The sequence below is a fragment of the Bombus pascuorum genome, chromosome 2 (genome assembly GCF_905332965.1).
Source record: "Bombus pascuorum chromosome 2, iyBomPasc1.1, whole genome shotgun sequence".
NCBI classification, from domain to species: Eukaryota; Metazoa; Arthropoda; class Insecta; order Hymenoptera; family Apidae; genus Bombus; species Bombus pascuorum.
Window position 1 is genome coordinate 22,643,758 of NC_083489.1, and position 19,291 is coordinate 22,663,048.

The 19,291-nt window shown below is 33.0% G+C and overlaps 2 protein-coding genes across 6 annotated transcripts in view; one reads left to right on the forward strand and one right to left on the reverse strand.

Moving 5' to 3' along the window:
- Positions 1-19,291, reverse strand: part of LOC132904609 (adenosine receptor A1-like) — a 305,875-nt gene that overhangs the window by 162,701 nt on the left and 123,883 nt on the right. The window lies entirely within an intron of this gene.
- LOC132904720 (uncharacterized) lies at positions 15,036-15,671 on the forward strand. The gene has a single exon (XM_060955433.1). The coding sequence runs from the start codon at positions 15,036-15,038 to the stop codon at positions 15,669-15,671; it is 636 nt and encodes a 211-aa protein (XP_060811416.1).

The following is a 19,291-nucleotide window of genomic DNA, read 5'->3' on the forward strand; positions in this document are numbered from 1 at the left end:
TCAAAGCTGCACGCTATCATATATCTCAAAGCTAAATGCAATTTAAAGCAGATTTCAATTCAGACCAAAAGAGATATGCATTATTGAAACATTCACAATCGTTATACGCTAATGATGAAGACGACTGCAGTGATGTTTTAATGTCATTTATGCAGCACGCTGATGCACACGCAAATCAAATGTTTAATAAAGTAATTTTTAAGACAAATAAGAAGCATTATGCACGTGATCATTGTCTTAACTAGTCGACAAACGTCTGCCTGTGTTTCATTGGAATACATCAGTGTTTATGAACCGCAACAGCATCGTTTGTTTTTAAGACTGTTTCACATTGCGTATTTTGTTTTTCCTCGCTCCGTGACATTCCTCTAACGTAGCAACCCATAAATATAAACATACTTCTGCATGCTAATAAAATAGCACTGAGTTTCCATTCCCTTGCACTGATCCTTATAATTTATTCGCATTGCATATTACCGTGTCCAGCATTCTTTCCAGGTTTATATTTACTTGAACGATGTGAATATATATTCTGCGATAAATTCAGAGCAGAGATATTTTATTAGACGTATATTAATTTCACATTTGTTGATTCCATCTGGGTATGTTATTGCCAGACAGATTATGTTGAGATAAATTACACATTATTGCAGGATTTATGAATAATTCTTGTTAGATAACGATATTTCATAATTAAGGACTTATGAAATGGATTGAGCTAAATGAGAAGCTAAATATTATAAAATTATTATATGATAATTATGGAATAAATATAAAATTAAAACCATAAAATAATTTATCGACCGTTAAGTATTGTGACATTGCCATAATATAAAAGAGAAAATTATCAATTTTCTACAAGTAATAACGAACCTCGCAAAACATACAAATTACAAACTTGCTGTAGGAAAAGTTAATTTTGTAGATTAAAACAATTAAAAATTTAATTTACATTATTTTCTGTGCTATGTACAAAAGACGATTAGAGAAAGTATAAGAATGAGATGTTTTATAAATATTCTAAAATCTTAATATCAAATAATTTAGTATATTGAAAATCAAGTGTCTTATAAGTTAAAATAAGTAAAAATTTATTCCCATTACCTCGTTGACATCATGTAAAAAGTAGTCAAAAGGAAATATAATTATATCCATAATTGTTCATAAATGTCTTATAAAAAGTCGTTCATATTAAAACTATTACGAAAAATAGAATAAAGTCTCCATAATAAATTTTCATTACGAATTTCCTGCAAATGTTTCTCTCCTTAAATTAATTAGACGAATTGAACAATTATCTCCACCAATCTGTTAATTTTAATCTCATTAAATTATATTCCTCGGATAAATCTGTTTTTAGCTTTAAATTATGACGTGGCAATAATAAATAACATAAGTATTTATAATTATCTCAAATTATAAACGACGATACATTATAAAATTCATGTTACGAATAAAATGAACACGGGTTACGTAAATATTAAAACCATAGTACTTTTCTTCCTCTTGAGAGAATAACGTAGAAATTTTGTGAGTTGTTGCTTCTTCATATATTCATGCATTTATAAGAAGAAAAACGTGCATAATATTTTTCTATATGTCATGTCACTATGCGTTATATCGTAAAATTAGATTACAACGATAAAATATTCCTTTGATTTACGAGGCCCGAACAGAATTTCAGAGCATGAATTTCAAACATTAAAGGTAGTATTTAATTTATTACACGTAAATTTCGGATTTTTATGCATATATGGAACAATTGAAGATACAAAAATGTATAGAACACACGTAATAGGCAATAATATATGTATATAATGTTTTAATATTTAATAGTTGAAATGGATTCTTACTTAAATTCCGTTTCTTTGGCTGTAATCATCTAATATCGTTTATATAACATTTGTAGTTTACAAATAGGATATTTTCCTATAGTGATGTTTGCTTAATATTAACAATTAATTTTTAATCGATATGTCAATGTCAATGGGCTTGTGATAGAATGGAACATTTCTATGTATTTTACCTATCAAACTTTCCAAGCGAAGCAATTTGCATTGTATTTTGCCAAATTTAGTTATGAATAATTCTTAAGCGTTTATTTACGAATAAACTATTTATTTTGTTGTCAGTTACGAGCCTGCGTCGATGTGAGCGATTTTTTGATGAACATCCGACAACATTTACAGCTCGATGAGCATAGTTTTAAAATCAGTCTGAAAACTTCATAAATGTAGCATGTGCAGTTAAGCTATAAACTGTGTACCATTACAATACCAAAGTTACGACACGGTGAAATAAAACAGCACGAACGTCAGCTGGCACAATCCTCTGCATCCAAAATTCAACTTGAAAAAACGTTGCATTGGTTTCGTTAGCCAATCCGTGCCGACGCGACTGTCAATTTAACGATACAGTTACCAAAACGTTTCTAACGAAGCACCCAACGTGTCCAAATTGTTATTATCAAACGTCATTCCGAGTTTCTACAAAACATACCGCGTGCTCCGACAATTTCTTTACAATTGGCAATAATAATCTTATATGAAGAAACAAGTCGAAAATGCACAATAAAATTTTCCTACGCGATGCTTTGTCTTCGTGGAAAGTTTGAAAATTGAAAAATTGAAAATTTTCCTAAAAATGAAACCTTAAATGGAAAAATTGTGATCCATGTTTCTGGCGTATTTTCACGTGTAAAATAGTCTCCTGCTGATGGTAATTAACGATGGTAATTAGGTATACATGACAAATTTTTAATTCGATTTTCTCAAAAACAAAATGTCTTCTGACAATTTTTATTCTATATTTTCGAACTTGTTTTTTCATATAGAAGCAGCTCCTTATCGATTATACCATGATGTGTGGAACACCCTGTAGAGATAGACAGCCTCTGACAAGTAAGCCGTCTATCGGTGCTGTTTAAGCGGCACACAGAGCAACTTTAATCAAAAATATTCGAGGACATCGTGTCGATTACTCGTTAAGATTCCAACGATGCTCTTTGGGTCCTATTTAAAATTAATTGCAATCAAGAAAGCTAAACGTGTAAATAAAATCTTATCGACTCTCTAAAAACATGGACTCCATAAAAGGCTCACATAAATTTGCACCCTGGTAATGGATGCACAAAACTTGTTCTTCCATTATAAATCCACATTTTGTTCTTGCATTATCTTCTTTAAACTTTCTCTTTAAACGATATAAATTGTTCGTTACAAGATTCCATGATCGATAATGTCGAAAGAAATTCGAGCAATTAAAAGAAAACCGAAGAATATTCTACCGATGTTCGTTATTTAGAGAAGTCGACGTAATTTAAACTTTACACAGTCAGTTCGTTAACTTCTCTAAATGGTTATTTCGTTTCGCAGATACGAAAATTTACGGTGTTGCTCGAGCAATATTTGAAAGAGAAATCGTTCACGTGTAATTGGAATAAGGCACGAAGATCGCGTTATAACTCTCGGAGGGAGGAATATAGGTCACAGAGACTTTTACGCGAGAATTGCGTTAATTGGTTACGTGTTATTCAACTTGTTCATCAATATGTTAATCGAATGAATTTTGAAACAGTTGGGCAGTATAAATGTAACTTAACCTACGGAGGGGAACTTGTATCAGTTTTAAGATACCTATAAATAATTAATTATATTATAATTATTTACATCGTAAATAATTATATTACTTAGAATATATTTATTATATTGTAAGTAACAGCAGGATAAATTTCAAAATAATAATTCAAATAAATTGAAAATAAAATAAAATTCAAAATAAATTTAAAATATTTTAAATATTCTATAGCTTGAAATTGGAGAACACGAATAGTATGAGAATAATTATGGACTATTATATGCTAATTAGATAGGAAATGATCATCAGATTCATAGGATTCGTAATTGAATAACATAAAAATAATGAAATTTAAGTTTTTTATACATAGAAATGTATACATTTTACTTTAATTTGAAATGAATAATGTTTTTCTGATTTTTATGTCATTCGATAGCTAAAAGCAGCAGTAGTGTTGAATTCAAAAGAATGATAAATTCAAAAATAGATTTTATAAATACTTCTAGTATCACGACAATCGGTACATTTTGCTAAAAATGAAACCTTAAATGGAAAAATTGTGATCCATGTTTCTGGCGTATTTTCACGTGTAAAATAGTCTCCTGCTGATTATTTGATGATACCTAGATGGTAATTAACGAACCTTAGATATACATGACAAATTTTTAATTCGATTTTCTCAAAAATAAAATGTCTTCTGACAATTTTTATTCTATATTTTCGAACTTGTTTTTTCATATAGAAGCAGCTCCTTATCGATTATACCATGATGTGTAAATCGGTACTTTTGAAATATTTGAGAGACAAGAAAAAATACATTGATATTATCACATAATTACATTAATATTTTCTATATTCTATACATAACAGTGCACATAAAATCTACATACAACTATTTCTACATTAAAACGTTACTATCTCTCTACGTTACGTTACGTTACATACGAATGTTTCTGCAAATAATAAATTTACGAAACAGAACGGGATGCAACATGTATTAAAGGGCTAACGTTCTGAATTTCCATTTCCACTTTACATTATTCGGAAAAGTGCGTTGAGCTATTCAAAGCTGAAGTTCCAATCCTAATTATGTAACCATGGGAAGGTAACAATCCCCGCAAATAACCACGAAGTAGCTTCGATCGTGCATGGTGATTTGTAACTTCTCATTAACTCGAGCCGGACGCCGCTGTTCGATATACATGGTGTGTTACGAACACGTGACACAATGGCGTACATATTTAATGCGTTGAAAACGAGTAAATGCTCAGCTTGTTACGTAACTTGTTTTCAAAAGTGTCGGAAAATTTCTAACGAGAGCGTTCGAGCGAACAGCGGCTTGTACGTTGAAATGGCTTGTTTCTCTGGCTTCGTCTCCTGGGATTAATTAAAAGCGAAAACTCCTCTCAAGATGCAGAAAAGAACTAAATGTATTTTTTAAATTCGACATGCTTTTAGAATTCGATATATTTTTATACTTTATATGTTTTATAACTATATAGATATCAGTAATCGTAAACATAATTTAAAACAAAAAGCACTGGGTTTTTGAAGATAAGGAGATATAATTTATACTCCTACAGCTAGATATGCTTTTATAACTGAGTACATTTTTATACTTTTCTGAATATATTTTTGTGAAATATAAATATTTGCTTATAGATTAACAGCTTGTTATATTAGGTAATAAAAGGAAATAAAAAGAAATCTTCTAGACAAGAAAATTGACTAAGACCCTTTTTAGTATATAAATAATAAAAAAAGGTAGTACTGTTGTTATGTTACAACAAAAATTCCATTTATAGCATACAATAAAGTAGTAAAAGAAGTATAATATAAGATTCAATGTATGTATAAATAATTTCATTCATATCATGAAAGATATTAACAAATCTCAATTTCGATTTTATCGTGCTTACATTCGTATTTATTAATCAATTTACAGTTAACTCAATTCACTGTAAACTATTGGTACTTTGTAAATGAGTGATCTACTTACTTTACAATTATAGTCACATCATCTTTATTATTCAAGCTCACATTAAATTTTTAAATCTGAAAAACAGGTTTTATGTTAGGAACAATTATCTTTTAATTAAAAGAAATGTAAACTTTGTATGCGGAAACACGCGATTCCTTTTTCTATTAAATTAATCACATAAATCTTCATCTGTAATGATGTTAGCTTAAACTGAATCTCAACTTTTCCGAATATATTTGAACTTGAAAGGTATATTTTCTAAAAACGTTTCCTTCAGGTATCTTTTTACAGAGAACAGATAAAGTTTCACAAAATTTTGGGAAAAAGAGTGCGGTGTGCTAATACGTTTAGCAAGTAATGGAGATTCTTTCTCTATGCAAATTCGTTGAGTGCACCGCCATCATTGACGTCACACTGCTTTAATTCCAAAAAGCGTAGGACGCTGAATAAGTTTGCAGTGACCAGCTGTGCCTCACCATAGTTACCACTTAGTGTAATTCTCCCCGATATTGCAATATCTTGTACATTATACGGGGAAAATTAATGAAATTCCTATCGTAGATCAGCCCGAATTGAAAATCATAGGCCGATATTTCCCCTAATGCTATGTCGCGAGTTACGTTAATTTTCTTATTGGACATTATCGTAGAAGTTGCTTCGCAGTTTTGAGGAAAATAAACTTGTATAATTATAAACTTCGAAAATACAAATTTCACAGAAATATGTTAATAATATTTGCATAAAAGTATTATATATATACAGGGTGTCCCCTGTATACCCAATAACGCGGTCAATCGATCAGGGCGTAATTCTGCCTGCAAAAATAAGTCGAAAATGTAGAATCAAATGTTTTTGTATGCGAGGCTTCGCTGCGATTGTAAAAATGCAAATGTCACGATCATATTGCGAATATCGATGCGTTTCTGGGAAATTTAAAAGTGTAAAAATGCACGAAATATGTAAAACTATATAATGTTTTAAAATTATAGCATTCATTGTAATATTTAGTAAGTATTTCCGATCGATAAAAAATTTGTAAATGGATTAAGTATAGTAATATTTAAAAATATTTACAATTTATATAAAATAAAATATTATTTTTCCTCTAGAATAGTATTTATTTTTGATTAGTTGATTAAAATTTATTTATCTAATATTTTTAAAATATAAAATCTACAGATCGATTAAAAATTTGTAAATAGAATAAGTATAGTAATATTTAAAAATATTTACAATTTATATAAAATAAAATATTATTTTTCCTCTAGAATAATATTTGTTCTTAATTGATTAAAATTTATTAGTTAATATTTTTATTAAAAGTATATATATATTTATTATATTTAATGTAATTTATGCATATTAAATTTTGAATTTAACAACATTATTTAATTACGCGCATTTATAAAAATATGAATTTGCATTAGTATCCATATTTTTAGTTTGGGTTCAATCAATAATTTGGCAATTTAATAATTCGATAATTCGATAATACAAGCACATAACAATACCATAGTTCAACTTTTGTGCTTAAAAATGTACAAATGTTATTTTACGTATTAGCATTTTCTACAAAAGTAAAAGTAAAATTCGACGCACGCAAGCAGGTCACTACTTAATTCTATTCCTCGAACCGTATTTAAAGTAGCGCGAATAACAAACGTTTATTTCGGGTCATTTCCCAAGGGTCATTAGTGAGATGTAATGGTCCGTCCGATCGGTCGAGGACCACTCGGAGAATTTAATCGTTTCGAGAACTTATTATTTCTTTCAGACATCCCTCCCACCGCCAAGAGTGCGCTTGGTGCATGGAAGAACATGAACGATATCTAATGAGCATGCTAATAGTATTTTTTTGCGTTCAATGGAAACCATTAAATATTCATGTTTTTAGGACCATCCAGGCTTGAACTCTCCTAATAAGGTCAACGTTTCGAACGTATGTCGTTTTGATAACTTATCGGCATTTTAGATGAATCCTTTCTTTATTCTTTAAATTATATGTTTTACTTGAACTTTCGTCAAAGACCGTTCGTTTTTCTTAGACCTTTGCAAAAGCCTGACGTTTTTGTTCCTGGATGTTTTTGTGCTGCTGCTTTGTTTTTTAAAATTATGCAGCACTAATTGTGTAGTTCTTAGGGCTAAGGTATTGTGGTCTAGGGTCGGTAGGGGCCCAAAGATCGAGAATAATAAAGTTTGATAAATTTTTCGCTCGCTTCGTAGAAGACTAGGAGACTTTTCAAGGGAAATCCTTGGTTACGATATTTTCCAGCCTCGCAAGATTGGACCTAAGCCCTAATATTGTCTGCACCGAGCCCAGATGATTAGCGCTGATAGTACTTCACTCGATAAGCGTTTTCGTCTAAAGACGGAACAATCAAAATTCCTCGAACGCATTCTCGAATTGTTTGAATCGCTTGAATCTTCAAATAAGTAAAATAGTTTCAACACACGAACTATTTGAATCAACAAACACTTCGGTGGAAACTAAGGATCAGTTCTCACGGTTATGTGCATAGCACAAAGTTATTCAGAATGTTGATTTCGACATCATATTTTGATATTGACGTCATTAAATTTGGGAATGTGTACCCTGATGGATATTATTGTTTATTTCACAATGATTTCAGTCTTTTATTTTCTGCAATCTAGTGATTGGTGTCGATATAGCCTCCTGCAGGTACTGTAATAGCTACACTTTGCACTCTGTTCTATAGGATTCTATAGAGTTTATAGAATCTTCCTCAATGGTCGTGGTCAGCTGAAATGTTCGTTTCATAGCCGTCCATCCGAAATATCATTGCTTGATATCTCCTCTTATGAAAGAGGAAAAAACACTGTATTCGAGAACACCACAAGATATAAAACAATTAATAATTTGAAACAATTATTGATAATATGGTACAACTAATTGGGAAATTGTAAGAAGTATATCTATTTAAATTTTAGCGATTCAATAATTAGGATGTTACGTCGACGTAAACTTATATGAATTCGGGTGCACTTCTAATTGCACAAGACCGATTGTTTTATTAATATAATTGTTTTATATAATGTATTATATGTCATTAAAATGAAGTTTTTTTTTTATTTTATTTTGGTTATTTTACAATTTGTCCTTATGGACATTTGGTAAAGCGTTATATCTTGTTGGTGAAGAAAAAAAAAATAAAAATAAAAAATAAATATAGCATGCGGGCGGCTACCCCCAGCGGGGTGCCAGCTTCGTTTTTTCTAAGTTATATCTTTTATGCTTAAAATGAAGTGAACACAGTGTATATATACTAGGAAGACTGGACAGCGTGGCAAGTACTCGTTTAATGAATAACTATAAATAAATACTCCTATAATAGTATAAAATAATAATATGATTCGTAATAGTAATGTGGGTCAGAAAACTGCTACCGGCCCTCATATAACGCGATTGCAAAATTACTTTAATAGATTTTATATACATCAGCCTCTCAGAAGCTAAACCGATCAATCGTACTGTCTGTTAATTTCATATTTACACTACATATGTACACAAGTAATGTTCGATTCTGAAAAAAATTATTCGAACAATATTATTAGTAGAAATTTATTAGAAGAAGATGACATAAATAATAGTAAATAGTAAAAGCATATTATTGCCTTAATTCTGTTATTGTCAATCTCCACAGTATGGTATACGTAAGAAACGCCTGCCATTCTGATACATACATCGTAAGTAGGTCTCGGATTGGAAAGTCTGAACGAAAACAGACGGAACCGGTAGATCGGTCAACGACAGTTTTCGCGCATGTACATATATTTGCATGAAAGATTAGTATATCGGGGGACTGGCAAAAAGATTAAACATACAAGGTAAGCAAATAAGAGCAGTATTTTCAATCGATTGTCTCTCGTGCTTTGTCCCAAGTTCGACTTGTTCGTGATATGCAAATACACTTGTGCATTTTTCAATTGATTCGCAAATCTAGTTGTGCACTAGTTTAATAAATTTAATTTATTTTAATAAATACGTTCATTAAGTGAATTTAATTTATTTAATAAAATTTAATTTAATAAATACGGTAATAAGACTGTACGCACAATGTTGCAGTTATTTATGTACAGAATTAATATTGTCATTTCAAAAATGAAATTTTATTTAGTTTTTATGCTGTAGGTCCCATATTACACGAAATTCGTACAACTCAAAACGCATGCAACTTATCTCCCCTCTTATAAGCGATCCTACTGTATTATTTTACTGCGATGAGTTAATCGATTAATTCGATCGTTGCATTTTTCATTTTTGATTAAAAAGATTATTAAAAATAAAAATTTTGCTCAATGGAAACACTTGGCTCATGTTTTCCTTACATATATTTAATATAAAATTTAATTTAAGATAAAACTTTGCTAATATTTGAGCGGCATAGGAACACGGGTTTTTTGGCTATCTTTATGACGTCATCAGTCTGCTGCACAGTCATGTACATACATGACATACATCAGACATCATATGCATACGTGATATTTACGCGCGGTATGTTGCTGTTAACGGCGTAGCGCCGTTGCATATTTGTGACATCGCGCGTTCTTCGGATATATTCGGTACACGGTTGGAAACGTTCGGTGTATTAATGTTCAATTCCTTATATCTTTTTCATTTGTAATAATTTTTGAGAAAAGAAATACGCGTCAAAAATATTTGACTGCTGAATTCATTTGTATAATTAATGAAAAATATACAACAATCGAATTGTCGAAATTTTAATAATTTTTCGAAAAAGAAATCGAAAAACGATTAAAAAGTGGAAACCAGAAAACAGCATGTATAGTAAAATAAGTAAATACGACAAACATTTTACAATTGCAAATTTTTTAACGTTACACATATCGTCAGTTTGCTAAAAGAGTGTATGTGTATGAGTGTATGTAAGAGTATGTTAAATATTTACATTCAAAAGATATTTTAATATTATATATGGTCATAATTTGTGTATTTTTTATCATTACAATTTTTCAAGTTCGATTGAATGCCTTTTGGTAATTACTGTGGCGACACAAGAGTTATAGGACGAGGCGAAGCGAGAGCGACTCATGTTGTGCCTCGGATCACGGATACCGCCTCGACACACGAAATTAGCGCGAGATTATCTCCAGGCGAAAACAATGTCACCGTTGAGGCGAAAACAATGAACCGTCGTTCCGAGTCGAATTTGAATCTTTCGACTCCCCTCGACCCGTATAAATAAGCGGACACGAATCGATTATCAATAATCAATTGTAAGCGATTATCGAGTATATACCGAGTATCTACGAGTTATTATCAAGTTATCCGCGAGCGGTCTATTTTATTCGTTAAACACTTTGTACGGATCTATCGACGGTATCGATCTTACTTAATTATTCTCGGCATTTCGTAATACCGATCCATTCATCATCCGCCACGTTACTATCATCAGTCAGTTGGAAAATCATCCGTTTTGTCTAAAATTCTTTCTTTTTTCATTTTTTTACTAATATCATAATCATATTATTATTTCGACTTTGGGAATCACGGTTACCCGCATGGAAATATTTTTATTTTTATCTTCTCTTGATCTTTCCCATAAATTGTCCACAAATATTTCTCTAATGTCATTAATTTCTTAACACCAGACTGACAAAAATGAAAAAGTATAGAATTTTTTTTTCTTTCTTTTTTTAGTTTATTTTGGTTTTTACAATTTGTCCTGAAGGACATTTGGTAAAGTATTATATCTTATTGGTAAAAAAATAAATAAAAATAAAATATAGCATGTGGGTGGCTACCCCCAACGGGGTGCCATCTTCGTGTTTGCTAGGTTACATCCTTTATGAAGTATAGAATATGTAATCTAAAATATAATATCTGTTGTAATATCCGGTGAGTGAGATAAATCTGCTTAGCTTCCACTTGCATGAACAACCGTAATCTGATTATTTTTATCCATATTCCAAATGTTCAGAAAGTTAATTCAAATAAATTCTAAAAAAATCTATCTATTGCCACTTGTACTAAATTATAATAATCGCTCTCGTTTGATAACATAAAGTCCTACATATCTCACCAACAGTCCTAAGCGATAGCATATGAAAGGCGATATATCTCGTCATGCATTTACAATGTATTAATATAATTCAAGCGAAATATCATATTTTTGCAAGGAAAGGATCCCAAAAGAATATTATTACGTGTCAAGATCACGTCTAACGTTAATTATCGTTAATGTATTGCGAAATGTGTGATTTCAAATAATTATGTATGGTATTTCTATGATTTTACAAAATACGTATATGGTTAACAATTTCCATAATAAACTAAGAGGAAGGAGCAAAAGGTTTGATATTTACTATTTTTCACGAGATTCATCAGTGCCTGAGGATATAATAATATTGGCTGGATGTCGGAATTACATCGGATCGAGTTTCGTTTCGTTACTCGACACAGGTAGGTAGGAATTTTACTGCCGATATAAACTCGATTTATGCCTGACTTCCTGCTGTGCGATGTGGATTGCGTGGCTAATCGATAAAGCAACTCCGCCAAACGCAGTTTCGGGAAGACGTCAATAGTAAAGTTATAGTTCTTCAATATGCATGTATATCTATGTATATAAGCACTTACATCGCCCTTGATAAATATCAGAAGATTTAGAGAAAGTAATGTTATGCTTAGGAATATTTAGAAAACTATTTAAGAATTATTATCTGATTAAAAATTTATACTGGCACTTGTAAAAATATATCTGGGCATTTACCGAAGAAAACACTTTTCTCCGTGTGTATGTATCATATAAATCATTTTGCAATCTCATTAGCGCTCGAATGAGACGCTATGAGTCCCGATTGTCATAATTATATTGGCAAAATTTGAAACCAGTCTAAAGTCTACAAAATATATTTGTTACAAACAAATATCTAATAAAAATTGGTATATCTATTGTTTTTTCTTTCAGTCGCGGGGAAACGAGATCGCGAAAGTCAACTAGTAATTTACATAGAGAGACACAATGTTGAAAGCATATTCTCTCAATTTCAAATAAAGGACGTCCAAAGTTACTTGATACACGAGATAGAGAAAAATTGTTTGTAAAGTAAAAAAGGATCCTGAATTAAGTGCTATTAAATTGACCAATGAATTATTCGAAGGGTTTATGTCGCAAAAATATTCACGTAACAAATTGCATTAATTTCGTATGAAATATGCTTATTAAAAAGATATTATAATGAATATTAATAATTTGTAGGAAAATCAGTTTGTTTAAATAACTTCGTGTAATCGTTTTGGCATATCAGAAATAATTTTGTTTTATATTCCTGCGTATTACAATTCCATTTTTTTATTAAATTGTTTTAATTCCACTATTATACAATTGACCAATGAATTATTCGAAAAATGTGTATCCGGACGCAATGGGTGTACTGAAAAATCATGGATACAATGGCAGAATAGCTGGATAAAAACCGTATATAAACGGGAAGAATATAAAGACGAGATTGACTTACGCTAAAGAATTTGTTTTGACTGTTCAAACATAATGGAACCATGTAATATTCGCAAATTTAACGTTTTCGTATCAAACGGGCGTAAAATGGGCGTAAAACGTGAACGAAATAGGAAAATATAAATAAAAAATTTGAAATCGACAATAAAACACGGTTATGGGATTGTGTTTCGATGGTAGTGTAGGTAAATTAATTCTCCGAATTAATTAATGATGAACTTTGATCGTTACTCGAATGTTACTATGGAACAAGTATAGAGATCAAGTGAATTTCGTTCTTGTGTTATCACGGAGGAACGCTCGGGGTGGGTGTGTTTGTTGTATGAAGAAAGTTCACACTTTTCGTTAGGAAAATGGGGGTAACGATCCACGATGCCCATTGGTTATGACCTACGTTAATGGACGAAGATAGGAGGAGAAAGCCTCCTACCAACGTGACTCATGGGTGACATTGTTCATGGTAAAAATCAGTTTTCCCGTTATGTAAATACTCGCTTTTCTCGTTAAATAACTATCCGTCTTCTCCGTGAATGTTCAAAACGAATAATAAATCTAAGGATTGTCCTAATGATCAGGTCATAAAGCCAAAATACTTGCAGCAAGTTTGAGGATTACATTACTACAAAGGGTATATAACGGTACGTGGGCCTTTAACGGTCGGACCATGACGTAACAATGGCATTCTAAAAGAACACAAAAATTTGAATATTTTAAAACAGAATTTATCGATTAAATCGTATTATTCGAAAAATGTCTATATATGTATTATATAATAGTGGAATTAAAACAATTTAATAAAAAAACGGAATTTTAATACGCAGGAATATAAAACAAAATTATTTCTAATATGCCAAAACGATTACACGAAGTTATTTAAACAAACTGATTTTCCTACGAATTATTAATATTCATTATAATATCTTTTTAATAAACATATTTCATACGAAATTAATGCAATTTGTTACGTGAATATTTTTGCGACATAAAATTTCCACGTTATTTCATTATTATTTAAAAATCTATGTGTATTAAATAGACAAAATTTATGCTTTTTTCCATCTACGATGTTTACTTTTATGCGTGATATCACAATTACCTTCTTAATATTATTGTAAGCAAATATAATAGCGATAATATTTCGTGCATCATAGTGTCCGAATATTATACGATTCACTGTATGTATGTTTCAAACTTTACCAATATAACCTCATAATCAAGCCTCATAACAATAACAATGAAATTTTAAAATGTATCGTATAATACGCATAACATATTTGTCGCGGTACTCGACAGTAATTTTTCTAACGGTTTATGTTCCGTAATTAACTACACAAAGACCCTATTGTCCTTCGGACAAGATAATTAGCATATGTCACATGCTCACATCATTAATTTAATTACTTTAAATATCCATTATAAATCTTAGGATTTTTATAGCTTTTTTTTTATCTTCAATCGAACAAATAGTCTTCACCTTAGTAATCCTTAGCAAATATTAGCAATCCAAAAATCCGCTATTTTTCACGTACCATGCTCTCCACTAATAACTTTCTTTTGAGGGTAGTTAGCACCCTGCCTCAACCAACAACCTAGAGGTTAACCCATTAACAACAATGTCTATTTCCCTCACCCTCCTAACGAAGGTTTTCCTCGACGAATCCGATGATTTCGTACCCTTAGACACACCCCATCATAGTTTTCCTCTGCAGCACGATCGTGATGGAAAGTAAGTCGATAGTCGATACTCGGTAGTTAACAGTTGCTAGTTGGCAGTTAGCAGTTAGCAGTTGGTAGTCGATAGTTGACTAGAGTTCCTCTACGCATCTTAGAAATCTTCATTCGAATTCTTGTGACTTGTAAACGCTAATTGTAAACGCAAGTTTTACGCAAAGCGTATATATACAGTGATATACAGTGAAAAAGGTGACTGAGATAGTGCTATCCGGACCTCGAACACCGCGGTTCGAAGAATATTCGAGATGATTTGTAACGACGAATCCGAACGCATGGCAATCGCGTATGACTGCGCGATAATGCTGGAATATGAACAAATGTGTGGTAGAACGCCATCCAAGTTCTACCATGACCTGAAAATTCTTGCCACCCCCTTGACTCCGGATGATTTCATCCTCATGTTCTGGGAGAAGAAATTACCGGTGTTTGTGCAAGATGTCCTGGCCGCCGTGCAGGACAGGAATGTCGAAAAGCGAATCCAGATCGCTGATTTTATATACGAGAGTGACCCGGAATCAGAACAGGTTGTCATGGTCAACGCAGAACAAACAACTGCGGTAACCGATCAACCTGCACAAAAAGTTGAAGCAAGCAATCCCTTTGCCGTTGCCATCGACGACATGAGCGAACAGATAGCCCAACTAGAAACGAAAATGAGAGGGCTGAGCCTCTATAGGACTCGCCCTGCACGAAGACGAATCCGGAGTCATCGTAAATCGAATTTGAGAAACCGACTACTGCAGCTCGGTTTATGTTATTATCATGCTACATATCAGCAGCACGCGAAAAAGTGCCGCTTCCCGTGCGCTTGGAGTACGGAAAATAAAACGAGACGTACCAAAAGTCAGATCATTCCACGCTACATGACAATGAACATTTAGACTTTGATGGCTCTACAATAAACTTTCCCCATCGCGTAGTGCACTCAGGATTCTCTCCTTGCCCCTCAACTTCTACAAACTCAACATATTGGAATATCGTGGACAAAAGACGTAAGAGATATCGGGTAAATTATAAACAGTGTCGAAACAGCCGAGATACCGACTGGCCCATTAATTAACCGAATTGAATTAACAGAACTATACGTGTAGTAATTGTGAAGTTGTGTTGAAACCAAGTTAAATCATTATGCATGATGGCAAACGTTGAGGACGAACGATTATCAATTGAAGAAGGTTTGACGCTGGAGGAATTGAGAAGTAAGCTCGCAGAGATGAATTTGCCTATATCTGGTGCGAGGTCAGTGTTTGCGCCAGGCTGAATCGAGCATGTAGGACTGGACGATCGAATCCCAAGGGATCGAGGGGCGGTGAAGAGTCAACTGACCAGCGAGAATAAGGAAGCGTGCAGAGAGCTGAGCGCGCTCGAGAGGAAGACGAAAACCTCGAGAAACTGAAGACGAAGGAGTTGAAAGAGCGCCTCGCTAGTTTGAGATTAACAACGACAGGAAGGAAAACCAAATTACGCGCACAGTTACAAGCGGCCATGGATGGAGACGATACACCCATCGGAAGAAGAAAGTGACTATGAAAGTGAGATGAAGACGATAGAAAGAACGTAAAAGAATACAAGAGAGATACGAGAAGAATGTACCAGAACTGTGACTAATATCATCCAAAGACATGTGTTGATTTGAAATTGAGTTACAAAGACGTTGACGACGTATTAGACTCGTTTAGTAGTGGCCCGGTGTGTCGCCTTAGTGGTTCCCGGACAACCCTCGATCGCAAGAGCAACGATCATCGTGGAGGTTTTAGTCGGTTGAAACCACGCCGCTCTTCCCCCTAGAAGCGGCGGGTGTCCGTGAGGATTTCCTCCACGAAAAAAAAAAAAAAAAAAAAAAACCTTTAGCGTAGGAACCCACACCGCTCAAAACCCCAACTACGCAAAACACTGAGCGGATACAGCAAAGCGAAGGTGACTCAAGAAGCTATTACACCACGCGCGCGGGCAGGAAGTTTCACTTTGCTGATCATTTTTAGGCAGCTCGTAGATAAGTTAGCACATAAGATCTAACTATAAAAAAATATTTTAAAAAATGTTATCTCTGGTAATTAACAGCAACGTTTATTTCTCTCACTTTCTTAATAAAGGTTTTTCTCTGTCAAAGTATATATCGAGAATATTTGTTGATAAATATATTGTTAACTATACTCTACAAAGCTACAGAAGTTAAGATAAATAAGAATTGATATATTCAATGCTAGAATGAAAATTTCAGCCTCATATACAGCAGGACCTATTTCAATACAAATAATTTTTTATCTTTATTAATATAAGAAGAAAAGACCTTGTTTTTGAATAACAGCTTGTTTTGCGTTGTGATAGTCGCTTACCTTGAACAAAATTACTCGAAATGACCAGATCCAGCTTCGATAGAAGCGCGAATATATTATCATACACTGTCAATTTTGTTCGAATAACTTACACAGATTTATCAGCATCTTTGTTCATCACGTTGACGAAGAGTTTCAACACTGCCAACTGCCGTTTTATAAACAAGAGATTTTAAATGACCCCATAACTAGTAATCGATTGAATTATGGAAATAAGGCCAGCACGACCTTAACCATTTGTTAAAAAATCGTTGATTTAAAGTAACGTTCAGCATCACAGAATAAATTGTAACTCAAAAATAAGGTCATATCGGGCATATGTTTATATGAACTCTTCTTTTTATTTTAAATGTGCTGTAGCAGACCCTGCCATAATTTCCACATGTCCTGACTCAGCCTTTTATTTATTTATTAACTGTGTCCTTCAACCGTTATTTTAACCAATTCTGGCATTCGTTCTACGCATACGCGAGACTCTACGTTTCTCTGGGAGGTCCGCAATTTACTTTTACCGATCGCCTTTCTTCGGAATAAACGGTACGATAGGATAAGAAACTCTTAGTCGATGTCGGGAATAAAATTAATAAGATGGACCTTGTTAAGGAACGTTCTTACCTACAGTACCTTAAACTGCTTCGAAAATATTGAACCACTTTATCGGTGTCCTTTACTTTACCTGTCGATGCGAACCAATAGCTATTTAATTCCCGACAAAACACTTTAAACGGGTTTTTATCAGCTACTTTAAAAGAGATATCGTATGTCACGCCTTTCCTTTCTGTTCGGAAACTTCGAACTACGATGTAAATTTACCGAAGAATTTAAACGTTAAAGTTATTGGTTGATCGGAAAGTTCGTACCCATTTACGATAGGTTACATTGAAACAGATCTGAATATATTGGAATGATTGGAAACAAATGACACGTGTACATATTCTAAAAAGTGATATTTCAGGCATCGTTTGACAAAAATTTCGTTAGGGTACATTAATTTCTGTTAGTTTTATACGTTCTTAAATATAAAAAGAAACAATGTACATTATAGGTATTTGATGCTTTTCTTTTACCGTAAAAGGTAAAAATGCCACGCAAGATATTTTTTTTTTTATTTTATTTTGGTTTTTACAATTTGTCCTTATGGACATTTGGTAAAGTGTTATATCTTATTGGCGAAGAAAAAAAAAATAAAAATAAATATAGCATGTGGGTGGCTACCCCCAGCGGGGTACGAACTTCGTTTTTTCTAAGCTATATCTTTTATGCCCACGCAAGATATGCGCTGTTTATGGTAACGGTACTATAAATGGAAGAACTGCGCGGAAGTGGTTTGCTAATTTTGAAGCTGGTGATATCAACCTTGAAGATCAAGAACGTACTGGTAAGCTCTCCACTACTCATGAAAATCAAATCAAAACACCGATCGAGAGTAACCTACAATATACGACACGCGAATTAGCAGAAATGTTAAAAATATCAAAATCCTCCATCCACGAGAATTTTGTGAAGCTTGGCTATATAAACCGTTTTGACGTCTGACTTTGCACGATTTAACGGAAAAAAGTCTGATAGATCGCAATTCCATTTGCGATTTACTCTATAAATGTAACGAAGGGACACCATTTTTGAAGCAATTAGTGACGGCGGATGAAAAATGGATTATTTATAATAATGTTGGGGGGAAAGATCTTGCGAAAGTGGAGTGAATTACCTTTGGCCACTCTAAAAGCTGATCTTCATCCGAAAAAAGCCGTGCTGCTTTGTGTCTGTTGGGACTAAAAGAATTCTGTATTATGAGCTTCTACCAAACAACCAGACAATAAATTCGGACAAGTATTACTCGCAATTAGCGGAATTAAAGACAGCAATTGAACAAAACCGTGCAGAACTAGCGAATCGGAAGTGCGTCATGTTTCATAAAGACAATAGGCGGCGTCATGTGTCTTTGATTACCCGACAAAAAGTGTTGGAGCTTGGTTGGGATGTGCTACCCCACCCACCGTATTCGCCAGACGTTGCACCCTCAGATTTTCACCTATTTAGGTCATTACAAAATTCCCTTAATGGCGAAAACTTTGACTCTTTGGTCGACATAGAAAATCATATTGAAAAGTTTTTCGCCGAAAACCCTGAGACGTTCTGGAAGGATGGAATATTCGAATCGCGTG

Coding starts and splice junctions, on each gene's coding strand:
- LOC132904720 (XM_060955433.1), top strand. CDS start 15,036: ATGATTTGTAACGACGAATCCGAACGCATGGCAATCGCGTATGACTGC.